The sequence below is a fragment of the Ananas comosus genome, linkage group 21, assembly GCF_001540865.1.
Source record: "Ananas comosus cultivar F153 linkage group 21, ASM154086v1, whole genome shotgun sequence".
NCBI lineage: Eukaryota > Viridiplantae > Streptophyta > Magnoliopsida > Poales > Bromeliaceae > Ananas > Ananas comosus.
In genome coordinates, this window is record NC_033641.1 from 7,563,175 (window position 1) to 7,581,066 (window position 17,892).

A 17,892-nucleotide genomic window follows, 5' to 3' on the forward strand; every position below is an offset into this window, starting at 1 on the left:
TAATATTACGAAAAATTTTATATTAAATTTTTTAACACTCTGTTTGCTACCAAATTTAAAATAGAATGCAATAGAATTTTATTTTAATTTAATAAAAAATAATAAATTATTTTAACCTCCTTATGCTTTTATTATATAATATTAATTTTAAGAAGGGTGCTTTCATGGTGGAATCAAGCAGTGCCAAAATAGATTTTCTGAATAACAGGATTTGTTTTTTCTAAATAAGCCAATTAACTTTTAATAATTTACAATAAATATTACCAAAAAAATACACTCTAAACCTTTTTTTTTGAGAAATAAACTTAACTAGAAATATGAATAAATTAGGATTCGAACTTGGGTCTCGAGAACCAGCCACCAAGCCCTTTACCACTTGCTCTAGGAACAATCAGTAAAATGCACTCTAAACTAAAGTGTATATCTTATACTTCACCATCCAAAATTGAAATAACATTGTAGAGCTTTTAATACTAACAAAATAATAGTGATAAAAAAATTAGTAAGGCAAAATTGGCCTTCGGATTGAGGAATGTAATGTTTATATTCATTGCACCGACCGTAACTAGTGTAGTTGACTAAGAGCTTAAATAATTGATACTTAAAAGTTTCAAATTCGAAACCTAATTATTTATATTTTTAAATAAGTTTTATTTCTAAAAAACTGAATAAAGGGAAAAAAAAAATTACATTCATTTATTTAATATAAATCATTAATTTATGAGAAATTCTCCTTGTATACGGAAAATGGGAGTGTAACTGTGTAAATCACACCAAGATCCTAAGATTAGGGCTGGCAAACGAGCGAGCCGGCTCGCGTTCGACTAGTGTTCGGCTCGATATTCGGCTCGCTCGAGCTCGACTCGAAATTAAATGAGCCGAGCTTGAACAAAATAAAAGGCTCGAAATTCATTTCAAGCCGAGCTTGAGTATTACTCGGCTCGTTCGAATTAGGCTCGAAAAGCTCGAAAAGCTCGAATATATATATATATATATATATAGGCCGGGGCTACTATACTCTTATGAGTATAGACCCCCTTGTACTCATAAATTTTTAACCGTTGATTGATGGGATGTGTGGTTAGGATGATGGTAGTCCCCACTTAGAATGATAGTGGTCCCCTAGGGTTGAGTGGGTAGTTGGTTAAATAGTATGATCTAACGGATGAAAATGATTAATAGAATAAATTTAAGGGTCGAAAACTTATGAGTATAAAGGAGCCAATACTCATAAAAGTATAGTAGCCGGACTCTATATATATATATATATATATATAATATTTATAAATATAATGTATTTTAATTATATATAGGCTTTAATTTAATTTGGGCCATTATTGTTGGCCCATAAAATAAACCCAACAAGTACAAACGTACAATTGAGCCAAACTCTAAATTTACATAACACACTCTCTCTTTCAGACTTTCACTGTTACACATAATCCTAAAACATGATAACATTCAAATTTTCAAATCCTTACTTTTTTTCCTCTCTCTCTCTCTCTCTCTCTCTCTCTCTCTCGGACCCTCATCGAGTCAGGAAGTCACCCTAACTCACATTTCTTATAATTATTTTGTATTTTGAACTATTGGACATGTTGCATCAAATTGTAGGTAATGTTCTATAAAAATTAATCTATTGATTATATAATGTCGAGAATTTCAATCGGCTCGTTTAGAGCTCGAGCTCAGCTTGACTCGAAATTAGGCTCGCTCAAGCTCGGCTCGAATTAATTTCAAGTCGAGCTTGAGCCTAGATTTAGGCTCGAAATTAATTTCAAGCCGAATTTGAGCTGACATAAGCTCGCTCAAGCTCGGCTCGTTTCCACCCCTACCTAAGATTCACAAAAATTCAAATAATTTTAAGTAAAAATAAAAAGTTGATATAATAAGTAAAAAAATAACGAACTCGATGGAGTGGAGGGAAAATGCACATCCTACTTTGGGATATATCAGTACTAATTCTCTTAATTTATCATAAATTCACACTTAAATTTTAGGAAAAACTTTAAATACCATTCATGTGATTTTGCATTTTTTATTTTAGCACCATATTATTTAAAGTGTATTAAATTAGTACCCCTTGTTTTATTTTTCTTCTTTTATTATCCCCTTTATTAATTATTTTTCATTAAATTAGCGACAAAGTTAAAACTAAAAAGTTACTAAAGTGAATAGTTGATAAACCTAGATAGGATATCTAAAGTTTTTTGTATATAATTTAACATAATACTAACGGAGGAGTTGACAAAAAAAAAAAAAAATAAATAAAATACTAAATTATATATTTTAAATTATGGAGTACTAATGTGAGAAATCACTAAACCGTAAGATTCCTTTCCGGTGCTCTACATAGGGGGTAGGTGGGGAGTAATATAACGCAAAAATAGAGGGGTCAAATTCTCAAAATAATAAAATTTTGGAAAAACTTCAGAAACCATTCTTGTGGTTTCATACTTTCTCACATTAGTATTCTATAGTTTAAAATATATCAATTTAATACCCTATGATTTTATTTTTTTTATTATTGATTCTACTAATTTTTTTCGTTAAATCAGTGACAAATTTAAAACTAAAGAATACTAAAGTGAATATCCGATAAACCTAAGTGAGGTATTTGAAGTTTTTTGTATATAATTTAACGAAATATTGACGAAAAAGCTGATAAAAAGATAAAAAAAAAATTACGGAACACCAACTTAATACACTTTAAATTATAAGGTATTACAGTGAGAAACTGGAAACTACGGGGATGGTATTTGAAGTTTACCCAAAAATTTTTCGTTGTTTTTTTTTTTGGTTTTTGGCGTCTATTACGGCAGTTGGTAGCAGCGAGAAAAGTAGGTGAGAGAGAGAGAGAGCGAGCGAGCGAGGCGAGCGAAGAATCCGTAATACTGACTTTTTTTTCTTTTTTTTCACGGATACAAAAAGCAAAACCCAAATCCCAATTCCCACCCATCTCTTTCTCTCTCTCTCTCTTCCCAAGATCTCGGCCTCGTGTCAGGTTCATTCCCTCTCTCTCTCTCTCTCTCTCTCTCTCTCTAATGATCTTTACATCTTACTTTATAATTGATTTTAGTTGATTTGGATTTAGTTTTCTTTTCTTTTCTTTTTTTTTCTATTTTTTGTGTTTAAGTTTGATGATTTGAGTTGAGTTTGCATCAAAGGTACGAGATCCGTGATTTTTCGTTTGTTTACAACATTGTGCAGTTAAATTTTCCTATTTTTGGAATCTGTTTGGAGCTGTTTTATTTATCAGATTTAAGTATCAGCATATTGAATTTGTGGTAACTGCTGTGGATTTTATGAGTGGATCCTGGGAATCTTGAGAGGAAACTTTGGGTATGATTTTTTTTTTTTTTTTCCCTTTCTTATGAATCTGTTTGAATTTGGGGTAATTTAAAAATGGATTTAAGTTGATCATTTGTCAGATTTCAGTACCAGCATGTTGAATTCTTGGTAAATTTTGTGGATCAACTGAGCTGATTCCTTGGAATCTCAAGTCAAAGGTTTTGGAAGTTATATACTTTGGGCATGATTTTTCCTATTTTCTTGGTAGTTGGATGGATTAAAGTTGATAATTCATGACTTTAGTACCAGCATGTTGAATTCTTGATATTTTTTATGGATTATCTTACTAGATTCCAAGGAATCTTATGTGTAACAGTTTGATCTCAAGTAGAGAAAAGTACCATTTTAGTACTAATTGCATTTGGATTAGCAGTTAGCATCATCAAAACATGTCGTGATCTTGTTGTCCTAGGCGTCGTCGCAACCCTTTAGAATGGCATAACTTGTGTTGCTGTCTCCCACTTCTTTTTCTTTTTTCTTCACTGTAATTCAGTGGATCTGATCCTGTTTGTGATAATATGACGCAAAATTGGTTTAACCAAAATTTTCAGTCAGTGCCGTCGGCCAAACTTTAGCACTGTACTGTAAGCGCCGATTCTTTGTTTCAGAGATGCTGAGCTAATTTGGCTTCTGGCCTTGTGCGATTATATTGGGCAATCTTGGATAAATTAGCAGCCCTTTAGCCATTTAACAAGTAGAGATCCACCGTATTCAAAAGTTCTTCACAACCATCCTATTCTTTTGTATAGCGCTTTTACCCATCTAAACAATGCTGACAAAGTTGATCAATCGTCCACTCTTGAATTCTTCATATATGCATGCAAATGATTTTTGAAGTTCGCCGTTTGGGATAACAGTGATTTGGAGCTAACGCAAGCAGGGCCCGATTGAGAGTTGGTTACACTTAATGCTTGCCACAAATATATAATGATCACTTCGAGTTACTTACTCTTTTTCCATTGAAAACTCTATCAACAGCATGCTGATGGTTCAGCACTACTGGAGTAAAAAGATTTGCTTACTATAATTATTACTTTGCTGCAGAGAGAGTGGCATTGTTTTACTTAACTCTTTGTGAAACTGTGTTATACCACTTTTTTTTTTTTTTTCCTTTTGAAAATATGTCTAGAATGTTCTTGGCTGCAAGGTCCTTATTGCTTTAAAATAACCATTTCTTTTCCAATATATGCAGTGTACAATCATAAAATTCGAAAGGAGTTGTGACATCAACAACCATGTCAACTGGATCGTCTCCTTCGTCTAGAAGGAACAGTTTTAGGAGTGAATCTTTTTCAGATGAGAAAGACCTAGAGCTTCCACCAGAATATGGGTGCCTCTCCATTGTTGTACTAGGTGCTTCGGGAGACTTGGCCAAGAAAAAGACATTCCCAGCTCTTTTCAACCTTTTTCGACAGGTATCTTTACTTCAGTGGTGTCCTGTGATCATTATTTCAATACCCACTGTTTATGCATCTGACTCATTGAGGTATTGACAGGGATTTTTACAACCCAATGAAGTACACATTTTTGGATATGCCAGATCAAAGCTTTCAGATGATGACTTAAGAGAACGTATCCGTGGGTAAGACTTGCTTGCTCAAAAGTGCATAGAATGATTTGCTCTATATTTGACTTAATCTAAGAGCGTGTGTGACACCCCAAGGCTTGAGAATAGTTCCACATCGGTTAGCTATGGCTAGGTATAGGACTATAGGGCATGTAAGTCTGAATAAGCTAGACCCAATAATTGGACTATAGTATTTTGGACTACTAGATTGGGCCTAACAAGTTATCGGGTCTAGCATACCTAGTTAATCGAGCCGCGGGCTCAGTGATGGGTGACCCCCCTAGGAAGTAGGTGTGATAGTTTGGTATCGGAGTGGGTCAGCCAGCTGGAAGTGTGAGACGGAGTCTCACATAGCCTAACAATTGTGGGCTGTGTATACAATTGTGCAATTGAGCCTGATGAGAATGTTAGGACTTAAAGGGGAGAGCGTGTGACACCCCAAGATTTGAGAATAGTCCTACATTAGGTAGCTATGGCTAGGCTTGGGGTATATAAGCCTGAATAGGTTAGAGTTAATAACTAGGCTATAGCATTTTTGGGCTAGTGAATTGGGCCCAACAAGTTATTGGGCTTAGAGAACCTAGTTAATCAAGCTGTGGGCTCAGTGATGGGTGACTCCCTGGGAAGCTGGTCATGATAGCATGAAACATTGTAATTATAAGATTCATAATTCAAGCAATGGTTTTAAGATCCATCAATGCTGTGAAATCAAGCATGACTAATTGTTTTCTAAATGTTGGGCAGATACCTAAGTCTAGGAAAAGGAGGTTCATCTGAACATGCAGAGGATTTATCAAAATTTTTGCAACTAGTAAGTTGTGTTGATCTCTTTTAACTGCTGATATTTTCCAAGTTTGGAACATAAAATGCTTTTTTTTTTTCCAGATAAAATATGTTAGTGGTTCTTACGACAGTGAAGATGGGTTTCTATTATTGAATAAAGAAATTTCTGAGCATGAAATAGCAAAAAACAGCCAACCAGGAAGCTCTCGCAGGCTGTTTTATCTTGCATTGCCTCCGTCAGTTTACCCTTCTGTTTGCAAAATGATCAGAAAATACTGCATGAATCAATGTAAGTGTTTTTCTTTTTTCCAGTTTCATATTATGGATAATTATCCAAGCAGTTCCTAGTGCAAATTAGCAAACACCATAAACATGTAATAACATCGTAGTTACTTTATATGTCCTTATAAATGCCTATAACGTGATGAATTTGGTCAAGCTTCTTAATGGCAATATAAGATTTTGAAGTGTTCCATAATGTGCAAACTAATATGACCAGTTAGAATATTCTAATGGGGAGAATCAGTCGGACTGGACTAAAATTGATTAGTTTGATGCTGCCCTAATGATAGGAATCTGTAAATTCTCTGTATGGTGTAGAATCTAGAATTGTCTTGTCCTGAATTTTTTCAATTCTGTTCCTTGATATCCATTTTTCCACTTATGGAGTATCCTTCCTGCTATCAGGAGACTGTTCATTCCACTGATTTGTAATATTCTAGGAATCCTGTACATTTTCTTTGAAAACACAAATCTCTTGCACCTCCCTACCCAACTGACATGGTGGCAATCCTGCCATTCCATATATAAAATAGAGAGCATTCCTGGAATGCTACAAACCGGCAGAAGGAACGACTCTCTTTTTTTGTTTTTACTTCCACTTATACACTGTTGCATGATAGTTGCAGGTTTGGAAAATTGTGCTATTCTCTTTGCCATCTTTAGTTAAAGCTATAGGCTATTGAACTTCACTTATATCCTTTCAAATATGAACTCATCGATGGTAATTGTTCTTTCAGATGATCTTACTGGCTGGACGAGGATAGTTGTTGAGAAGCCCTTTGGGAAGGACTTGAATTCTGCTGAAGAACTAAGTGCCCAACTTGGGGAGCTTTTCGATGAACAACAACTTTACAGAATTGATCATTACTTAGGAAAAGAATTGGTCCAGAACTTGGTAATAATTTCAAAACTGTATCTCAGAAAAAATCAAGATATATTTCTTCTACCCTCTGTTTCTAATTCTGTCCTGTATTTGTTTGCTTGAATTGGCAGCTGGTCGTCCGTTTTGCTAACCGCTTCTTTATGCCTCTTTGGAACCGTGATAACATTGCTAATGTACAGGTACGAATTTTCCGTATCTTCTGAAAAATGGAAAATTTTCTTTGTTTGATGGACCAGATAATCAACTTCACAGTCCAAAATTGTGGCAAAAAAAATGTTATTTGTACTTTTGTACATTTATTGGTGAAAACATGAAATCTTTCTCTCTAGATTAGTTATCCTTTGGTGTTTATAAAGAAGTTTTATGTGGTATACCTTATTTATTTATTTGTTGTTTCTCTTCAAGATGATCTCATATTTATTGCAAGCATACAACTTTGACTTGATTGGTGTACATGTTGTGTCAAAATATTAGTTATATTTCTTATTTTCTTTTAATCATGCATCCAAATCATTTTCTGTATATGTCAGTGTAATGCCTGTTTGTTATTTGCAAATATTTTCTCTTCTAAGTTGAAGCCTTGTCCTGCAGATTGTCTTTAGGGAAGATTTTGGTACTGAAGGGCGTGGAGGATATTTTGATGAATATGGGTAAATATGATGAATCCATTTTCCAACAAACTTTCCTGATTCAAGATTATTTGGGAGCGAACTTACTAAACTTTTCATCATTTGTACTTAGTACGTACACCAAAGAAACATGAAACTCATTTTTCCAAATAGCTCATTTTTAGAAATATTATTTTTTCATCATTTGCTGCTTCATATTCAATTATTCATTATTTTTGACTCTAATGTCTATCAATCAGAAAATGAACAAATTACATTCCTTTTGACTGTACTAAATCTGGTTGATTACAATCTAAATGTACCCTCTCCTCTTAATGCGATGGTTGTTCCCTCGTAGCCATTAGGTTTACTTGATGAAACAGTTCAAACATTGAGACCAAGAAAGTTCCTTGTTCTTTCTTTTGAGTTATATAGTTGACCTCTAATTCTGACTTTGTCTCCACAGAATTATTCGCGACATTATTCAAAATCATCTGTTGCAGGTAAATCAATTGCTTTCACCTTTTCCTTTTTTCTTCTTTAACAGAATCTACAGTACACCAGACTTTTCAATCTTTTTTTTTCATTGTCTTTGACCACCTGTTGATGAGCACTTCTACTTTTTGTTGATTTCGTGATTTGCATTTCATTGGAAAAGGTCTACATTGCCTCTTTACCATCACAGATTTCCTTTAAATGTTTAATTACAGTGGAGAAAAGATCATCGAGTCTGCAGAAAATTTGAATGGGATAATAATGTTTAAGTGGATATGAAACTAGAAATTGTTATGTTTATCCAAGTTATATGTACTTTTAGTGCTCCGGATGCTGACATCTGCAAGTGTTAAGGTGTCGAAGTCAATAGACATTCTCTGCTCTAGAATTTAACTACTCCAAAAGGAATTGATAATGTGCATTAGATTTACTTCATGAAATGTTGTGCCCTTGATAAACAGTGTATCAGCTGTCAAACAAGAAATATGTTGTGCAAGAGTTGTTTGACAAGTGTATATAGTGCATTCGAGGCCGCAACATCTCTTACAAGTACAATATTCCTATCAATTGATCAGAAAATTAAGTTCATATTTCAAAGACAATGCCATTTAGAAAAGTATATTAAATACTTGGACAATGTCCTTTGCCCACTTTTTTATTAGTTCTTCTCCTTTATGAGTAAAGTTTGTCATACTATAGTGATCGGCTGTGGCTTTTGGTTGGTCTAATCAGCTATTATGGCTACACCATAAACTTTTATTGAAGTAGGCGGAGGTAATTTACTGTACGACTGAATTGTTCTCAGTGTGTTTTTCATGAAAAAAAAAAAGAAGAAGATTAGTTGTAAGAGTTATGCCATAGTCACGTAATCCACTTATGCTCTTGAGAAACCGAAATAGTCCGATAAATACCCAGTTAAATGTTGATTTATATCGCTCTCCTCATGTTCATGTCTGGTTGCATAGAAAAATTGGAAGCTCTACTAATAGATTATTCTATTCAATTTCAGGTTCTTTGTTTGGTTGCAATGGAGAAGCCTGTCTCTCTTAAGCCTGAGCACATAAGAGATGAGAAAGTCAAGGTTCTTTTATTTATCTACCATTATAATAGATAAATTAACTTAATCGCACTTTCTACATTCGAAATTGATAGCCCGAACCAAAACTACCTAAAATTGCATCAAGACCATTTATGCCCTAATGTGTGCTTCTTTTGTCAAATATCAGGTTCTTCAATCAGTGCTCCCTATACATAATGAGGAAGTAGTCCTCGGACAATATGAAGGCTACAAGGATGATCCAACAGTATCTAAGGATTCCAACACTCCGACTTTTGCAACAGTTATTTTGAGGATACACAATGAAAGATGGGAAGGTATGTGTTTATCTGCAAGCTAAAGTAATCATAAGTAGAAAGTCCAAGTTAACTGGTTTAAGAATTTCCAATTTCTTACAACAGTATTTTGGACAGAGAATTAACCAGTTTTACTTGTTTGTCTGCTCTCTCTTAAAATGAGCAGAAGCACTAATGTTTCACCAATATAAGATAAAGAAAATAGTAAGTAATGAATATTATAAAAACAGTAAAGGTTGTAATTTGCAATTTTTATTCTCATATTTATTCCCTTGACTAGAATATTATATTGAATTTCTTCATATCATGGCTTTTATTATCTTCACCAACATAACCAATACTTACTTGCAGGTGTTCCGTTTATTCTCAAGGCTGGAAAGGCTTTGAACTCGAGGAAAGCAGAAATTCGGGTTCAGTTCAAAGATGTTCCTGGTGATATTTTTAGATGTAAGCCCTCTTAGCATGTTGCAATTACAAAATTGACTTTATCAACTCTTTTACATTGATGTTAATGATTGCCAGATAGGAAGAAGTAATGACGAACAAGCAGCAAACACTAAAGTAATATTTGAAAACCTAGTTAAAGTTCTTACATGGAAAAAAAGAAAAAAAATTGTTTCCAGATCAGGCAAAAACTTACCAAGTAAACAACAACATCATACATTTTGTGTGTTTTACTTTAAATGCTTTCTTAGCAAGAAGTGTAGGTTGTTGCAATTTTTAGTTAACTAGAATACTTTCTTTTACAAGCATTTCAAACATAACATCCTTAGAATGGTTGGTTATATCTATCTCAAAATTCAGGGAAAATAGACTTAAAAATTTTTAAGTTATATATCCATGATATAATCTAATCTATCTTTACTCAAATGGAAGTGAGTGCTGAACTTGTTATCTAAAGCAATTTGATGTCCCTAAACAGCCTGAGGTGTGCATTAATGTTCTGATCTGCATATATGAATGTTCAAATTTATATAGCGTTTATGAAAATTGTAAATGTTCGCATTGCCTTGCTGCATTTCAATGAACTCTTTGGCCAAAAGTTATAGTCCAGTTAGCATGTAAATTACATGATTAGTGGGCATTGCAATGCTAATTTGATATGGTAATATATAATTCATTATGCATTCCGTTCAAGTTCATGAAAATTCATTGTTGAGGCATAAACATGCCATGAGCAGCCAGTAAATAAGGTTGGCTATTTGGAGTTCTTGCCACCTTTGTGTTTATATTCCTCTTCCGCGCCCCTTTATTTTCTAAATAATGACAAGCTTTATTTGTTTCTTTTTGTCAAAGGCAAGAAGCAAGGGAGGAATGAATTTGTTATTCGCTTGCAACCATCAGAAGCCATGTATATGAAACTGACAGTAAGTGTATAATTATTTAATTTATATTGCAAATTATAGATATCTCGATTCTTGATTACTCAAAATATCTCTTGATTCTCTGAAGCTGGTGTTGAGTTTATTTGTACATATATCCTATTGATTAAAGTAGGGCATCTAGGGTTAAACTTACTATAAGCAAAGATTGTGGAAAGAGAAGAGGACCGCACTTCATGTATTTTCTGTACTCACAACACATTTGTTAGTATAAGCAGGGGTGAAGCCTCATAGGCCATGGATACCCTAACTTTAGGAAAATCTTTTTACTATGAGTTACCTTCACTGTAATCCAAGTGGTTTTTATACAAATTTCTTTCAATAGCTAGTACAATTGTGTGTACATGAGCAGTTAAATTTACTTTGCTTACTTTAGAATTTGAATAGAGATATATAAAGGTGCACTTTGGGATACATCACACCTTTTCTGCATGTGTAAGAGAGAAAACTGAATACAAAACACTTATAGAATGACCTACAATGATTCTTGATTTCGAACTTGCGTCCTCTTACAATTCCAGTGCCAATGTCTTGCACTTCCTCTAAAATTCGTAATGTTTTCCCGCTTGTTAATCAGTCTGTTGGGTTAAGGAAGAATATAGTTCTTCAACACCTTCCTACAGTTATCATAACCAAAGACCTAGAGAAGTTCCACCCTCTTGCAAATACTATGCCTCCAAATACCTAAACCCTTCCCCAACAATGCTCTCTCATTGTCTCCCATCCAATCCTACCTTGGGTACTAAACTGTCCCTTTAATTTAGTTTCTTTTAAATGTTGCATTACCCACTAAAAGAAAAGGTGTATAATCCCATTTCAAAGCAACCTAAATGTCAACCATTTTCTAACTTGAAACTTGCAGGTCAAGAAACCTGGATTGGAAATGTCAACCATACAGAGTGAGCTAGATTTATCTTACGGGCTACGGTATCAAGATGTGGTAATTCCAGAAGCATATGAACGGTTGATATTGGATACGTACGTTCCTCTTACTAATCTCCCTTTCGGGTTGCGTCATCCGCTTTTTTGTTTTCTAATACAGCTTTATAATCTCGCGGTGTATTTCCGTAAAGTGTTTTCTAACAAATTAGACCTTTTTAGTTGAAAAACTTGCGCGTCTCTAGTAGATCTGTAAATTAAAGTTGAAAATATTCATCACTAAGTTTAGGTGAAAGGTGACATCTGTTTTAGGGCTTTGCAAAGCTTGTTTTTTCAGTGTGTGCGACCAAAATGTTGAGGCGGTTATACATCTCTTACACTGCTGGCCATGAAAATAACTTTTCCCATTTTATATGAACTCTGCTATATGAAGATTGTTCAACTTCCGATCTACCAATTTCTTGATAATATTTTGTAGAGTTTCTTCAAACCACCTGAACTATTTGTTTATCTAACGGCTTCAGATTTAATTGTATGGCCAGCTTGTAAAAGGGAACTCAATCTGAAAACATACAAAAACATAGGGCATGATCTCTTCTTAGTTTACATGTTGATATTTGTAATTTCAAGCGAGTGTGATTGTGCCATTTGCAACTTTTTCTTAAATGTAGTCTGTGAGAGTCATTATCGACGTCATGTCATTGTAATCCATATTTAAGTCCATACATTAGACAGCAACATCAGTATGACAATTTCTCAAATAAACTAATCCCATTTCGCTCATAGGTTAGGGATTAACATCTATATGACTAATTGCGTTACTCGATAGAAGTTCTGGGTCAAAATAGTTATATGCCTCAGAGTCTTGCTCGCAGGCAATTACTTGTGATGTTATCTCTATGATTAAGTTTCTACTTGTTTGATATCCTTTCTCCACAGAATACGAGGCGACCAACAGCACTTCGTTCGCCGAGATGAACTGAAGGTTAGTGCCCTGCAAACCTTGAGAGATCTTACTACCCCTCCAGAAGATGTAATTTATTGTATATACTTAGTAAAATCTATCTGCCATGATGACCCTCTTCTGACAAAGCACTAATTCAGTGCTTGTTTGTTCTAAGCGGGTTTTTCTTAAGCAAATTACACTGTTTCCAGAAGCACGAAGGTCACACTTCTACTTAATATTCAATGATCGAACATCATTCAACGATCCACATTATTAAACACGAAGGCCGTGTTTGGTAATGGGATAATTTCTGCAGGGTTAAATTTTTTTATTTCTAGAATATTGAGATATTCTAGGATAGAGAGGAATGAAAGTAATTTTTTGTTTGGCAAAATTTTTACTTATTCTCTGCAATAGACAAAATGATGTTTGGTAACTTTCTTGAAAGAAGAGAAGAATAATTAGTAAAGTTGATTGAAATATTTTAAAATGCCAAGTTTGCCCTTATATATACAGTGAATTTTTTTCTTTGTATAATACATATACAATACTTGATAAATTTGAATATAATTTTTTCAGATATAATTACAATACAAAAATTATAATTAAGAAANTGTTTGGTAACTTTCTTGAAAGAAGAGAAGAATAATATATGCAATAGTAACTAATTTATTTAACTGCCAATAAATTTACATAGTTAAACAAAAATCCTAATATAAATTTACATAGTTAAACAAAAATCCTAATATAAATCTTAATACATTGGACTAACCAAATCTCTATATACTTGGCATTGGAAAAAGAGAAGAGATGAGAGCTTTGATAAGTGGGTAAAGTGGCGCGGTTTTCAAGGCAACCCAAAAAGAAGGCCATGCTGCCCCTCAGGTTCCAGGAATAAACCTTATTCCATGGTTGGGAAAGAATTAAATTAACGGGTTATTCCAGTGAAAATTGGAATAACCCGCTTTGACCGGTATAAATTATTCCGGTACTTTTTTTTTTTTTCGTTTGGCAGAATAACGAGAATAAATTTGATTATTCTGTAGTTATTCCGTTACCAAACGGAGCCGCAGAGTATCTACTAATATATCTCGGAACTAAATTTCATGGTTCTCTAAGTCAGCTGCCTTGTAACCAAAACATATGAAAATTGACAATTTAACTACTGATATGAGGCATTTGCTGTTTAATTGTGTATATAAGCATCCAAATAGTGGAGTTATTAGTAGAAAATACCTTTCACTACCCTGATCAAGGCCAACATCCTTTACCGTAAGTTTTCTAACGCGATCCTCTACTTTTATAGATTGTCCCATATCCACCATTTATTTTGTGGCTGCTTGATGCATAGGAAAATAATTTTATGTTTAATGGTTTGAATCGTTGACTCCAATGTGCTTTGAAGATGAAGTGCAACCACCGAAGCCTTCATGCTTGTAAACTAGTTCTAGTCTGTTTTCATTTACTTCGCACATGGATTTATCTAACAACGCTTGTTCCGACTATGGTTCTCAGGCTGCTTGGGAGATCTTCACACCTTTGCTACATGACATCGATGACGGCAAGCTGAAGCCCCTTTCTTACAAGCCGGGTAGCCGAGGCCCAGCTGAGGCGGACGAACTGCTCTCCAAAGCTGGGTATGTGCAAACCCATGGCTATATTTGGATACCGCCCACGCTATAAGAGCATTCGTTGATGAGTTTTTGGTACCTAATGTAAGTACCCAGATGAGAGTTTATTTGCCGTGTGCGGCACAAATCTTTGCATGACTTGTTGTGCCGAGTGGCTTGACCTTTCTACTTCGAAAAGAATAAGTGCCTTGTTTTGTACCATGCCTATAATTTGCATCTATAGTAATAAGAACTCTATTCCGAGAATCTAATTCCTGTCGAATGAGTTGCCTTTCTTGTTTGTCTTTTTGATTGATGCTTCCATGAAGCATCTGCAGTGAAAGATGATGTTTCCGTGAAGCATTTGCAGTGAAAGAGGCAATCTATTAGTATAAAATGATACTAGTGTAGGCAATCTATTAGTATCAGGGCGGGTAGATACTATTAAAGTGGAAATTTGTGAAGAATAAAATATCAGTTTAGTACCAAAAATAGTAAATATAGTCTATATTATTGGCAAATATTTTTTAAAAGATAAAACTGTAATGAAGAAGAATCAATCGTTCCAACAAAACTATTCAACTTTGTTCAAGAGAAGTCGCATATCATGAAAATGGATAATTAAAATTATTTCTAGAACACAATAATCAAATAAAATAGGGACAATTGGTTATATATCCCTGAAAAGTTTTCGACTTTATAATTTATCCCTCTTAGAAGGCTAATATTGAAAATACCGTTTTTACGTTCCAACCTATTTCAAATATACCTCTATAGAGTTAAATCATGTTAATAAACTGTTAGTAATAGCTGTTATCTATATGAAATTATTATTTTGTCATTTCAAATATATCTTCCACCATCACCAAGTTTTCTTATTTGCCCTTAAGTTAGGGCATAAAAAGTATTTTGATTTTTGATCTTTTCAAATATACCATTCTACCATCACCAATATTTTTTATTTGCTCTTAAGTTAAGGGCAAAAGAGGCATTTTGATTTTTTTTTTTTTATCTCTAGTAGATATTTAACTCGTATTTAATCCAAGTTAATTTAACAGATGATAACTGCAGGAGTATTTTGGAATAACGGAGAAACATATAAGGGGTATATTGGAAAGAAAAAAAAAGTATGGGTAAATAAGATATTTTCGAAGTTTTGAGGGCTATATAGACAATTATCCCAATCAAATCATATAGCAATTGATATGACTAAAGAAAAATTCACAATAATATGTAAGACAATTTACAAATATTATGTATCAATATCACTTTTAATCAATAAATTGACTCTGAATATGAAACACAACAAAGGTTTTCGAATTTGCTAATTTCGATCCATCATCACAATAAACGATCCTTCCATTGTTGGAGGAAATGATGTGAAACCATACATCCCTCAAGATATCCATCGAGGTCTCAAAGTGCGTGATGTTGAAAGCAATAGAAAAGGAGCCTAGGGCTTCGAAAGTCTTGTTGCCTGAAATTTAAAAATTTTGTACTATCATTTCTTTTGACTACAAAAGATTCTCTAAATACTTCAACAAAACTTTTGTTAAAATTTAATAATTAATTTTTTTTTTCTTACGGATAGTATCAAAGCTTCCTCTTCTTCGTATACTATTTAATAGGAGTGTAGGGCTCATTCGCTGCAACTTCCATCTTCATGCTTGGCTCATTCGGAAACTCGACTATGAAATTAAACTCTTCATCACCCAACTTCAAGGGTATATTGTGACATCATGAGATCTTTTACGTGTAGCGTCAAGGAAGAAGACCCTGTTGTGTAGGATTTCAAGCTCGTCCTCATCCTTATTCCGAACATTGGATCCAATTAGCACGGAGAGGTCGCGATAGTAGAGGTGACGGAGAGAAGAAGTGCGGCGGTGGGGGATGGAAGGAGATGGAGAAGGGGGCAACACGTAGGGGTGGGATACGAAGGGGATCAGCGGGTTTCGTAGACGTGACAGTTATGGAAAAGAAAGTAAAGGATACGGAGAGGGAAAAGATGGGAGACGAAAATGTGAAAAAAAGCGATGAAAAAAAAAAAAACTCATAGGCCGTAGCAAATCTACATAGACCCTAGTAAATCTAAGGAGAAGAAAATAAAAAATAAAAAACAAAGTAGGCCCCACTTCGCCCCAAATTTAGGAAGACGGAGGAAGACCTAAGGGTGCGTTTGGTTCGCACTATGAAAGATTACTAGGAATAAAAAGATATCTGAGAATGTTATTCCTATTCATCCTATTACTAAGAATGCAGTATTTCGGTGTTTGGTTCATACGGTCATATTATTTAGTCATATTATTTAATATTACAAAAAATATACAATTAATTAATTAATTAATTTAATTAATTTTAAATAATACTATAAAAAATTTCAACATCTTTTTAGAAAAAAGAGAGAGAGAATATAGGTTAGAAAGAGAGAGCATAATTAAAGAAATAAAAAGAGAAATAGAGTCGAGGTTAGAGAGAATGAGAGGGTTGAGATTTTAGAAAAAGAGAGGGAGAAACAATTTAATTTAGAGAGAGAAAAAGAGTTGAAGTTTAGAAAAAAAAAGAGATAAGTTTAGAGAGAGATATGAGGTTAGAGTGTAAAGAAAAATAATACCAACTAACCAGCGGTGGGAAGAAAAAAAGAGATTAGACATATTATAATTACTCTAATCTATTAATATAAGGATACTCACTCTCGCTCAAAGGAATGAGATTAATTAGTACTTTGAGACGCATCTCATTCCCAAGTAAATCTCGTATTACCAACTAGATTACTTAGTGCGTTTAGCCAAACACCGTCATATTTTTTTATTTCTATTGGATTACTAGGAATCTTAAAAAGATAGCGCGAACAAAACGCACCCTAAAGGTGAAACTCTTAGGCTTTAGCAAATCTAAAAAAAAGGAGAAAAAATAATAATATAAAAAGTAGACCACACTCCTCCCCGAATTAAGGGGGTGGGTACATGTAGGATTTAGCCATGGAAATTAATGTATAGGTATAAATATGTGCAAATATAGGTGGTGCTTGGCATGCGTAGGTAAATAACAAAAATGTTAAATGATGATGAGACATTGATGTGTTACAAAAAACATTTATTTTGAAAAAAAAATCACATGTTAACAGGGGCTTTTATTAAGAGTATTTTAAAAAATAAAAAGATTTTTTTGATACTCGTTGCTTCCTCAAATATGTTTGTTGGAGGCTACAATTACTCAAAATTTAAGTTAGACCAAGCACAATGTTCTACTCGTTCTGATAAGCTATTGGAAAACCAAATTCATGACATTATCAAAAGATAGCAAAAAAAAAATTTTGTGAAAGGAAGGGAGAGAGAGTGTACCGCAAAAATGAATGAGGGCTAGTGTCCACTGCCAAAAGATATGGAGCTGGTAGATACTGAGGAAGCAATGGAATGGGAAACTTGTCGAGACTCACATGCCTGAGAGAGGGCCTTGTACCTCCGAGAAAAGTTTTTTGGACGGATAACTAGGACCGATCTAGACATATCGTAAACCTTGCAATCGAGCAATCGATTCTTTCCCAGAGACTTAGGGGAGAATGTCCGAGCAGCCTAGCACTAGAGAGGACAAGCACTTAGGAGTAGAATACCTCAGAGATTGACACCTTCCTTTCCCCTGACCTTGACTTGGAGCTAGAGTCAAGATTTCAACTGTTGAAAGAAAAGGCTCAAAAGGTGGTGAAAGTTGATCTCTTTGCTCAATGTAGAGAATCGAAGAAAAGAATAGAAACAA

General features: G+C 34.1%; 1 protein-coding gene across 4 annotated transcripts; it reads left to right on the top strand.

Annotated features, from left to right (window-relative positions):
* On the top strand, nt 2,831-14,422 carry LOC109726489 (glucose-6-phosphate 1-dehydrogenase, cytoplasmic isoform-like). 4 transcript variants are annotated; one of them, XM_020256091.1, is made up of 18 exons: nt 2,831-3,004; nt 3,211-3,342; nt 3,432-3,509; nt 4,544-4,766; nt 4,848-4,933; nt 5,663-5,729; nt 5,804-5,990; nt 6,721-6,878; nt 6,977-7,045; nt 7,458-7,516; nt 7,941-7,977; nt 8,979-9,050; nt 9,196-9,343; nt 9,674-9,769; nt 10,619-10,689; nt 11,567-11,682; nt 12,523-12,568; nt 14,045-14,422. In XM_020256091.1, the coding sequence occupies exons 4-18, from the start codon at nt 4,587-4,589 to the stop codon at nt 14,210-14,212; spliced, it is 1,560 nt and encodes a 519-aa protein (XP_020111680.1). In that variant the 5' UTR covers nt 2,831-3,004; nt 3,211-3,342; nt 3,432-3,509; nt 4,544-4,586; the 3' UTR covers nt 14,213-14,422. The 4 variants fall into 4 exon arrangements, with proteins under 4 accessions (XP_020111680.1, XP_020111681.1, XP_020111678.1 ...); XM_020256092.1 differs by lacking the exon at nt 3,432-3,509; XM_020256089.1 differs by lacking the exons at nt 3,211-3,342; nt 3,432-3,509 and having other exon boundaries at nt 2,832-3,004.

What these genes read in the sequence shown, in the direction of transcription:
- LOC109726489 (XM_020256091.1), top strand. Translation starts at nt 4,587, where the DNA reads ATGTCAACTGGATCGTCTCCTTCGTCTAGAAGGAACAGTTTTAGGAGT. An exon ending in AAGAATTGGTCCAGAACTTG is followed by an intron (nt 6,879 to 6,976) that starts GTAATAATTTCA and finishes TTGAATTGGCAG; the next exon opens with CTGGTCGTCCGTTTTGCTAA. An exon ending in GGATATTTTGATGAATATGG is followed by an intron (nt 7,517 to 7,940) that starts GTAAATATGATG and finishes TTGTCTCCACAG; the next exon opens with AATTATTCGCGACATTATTC.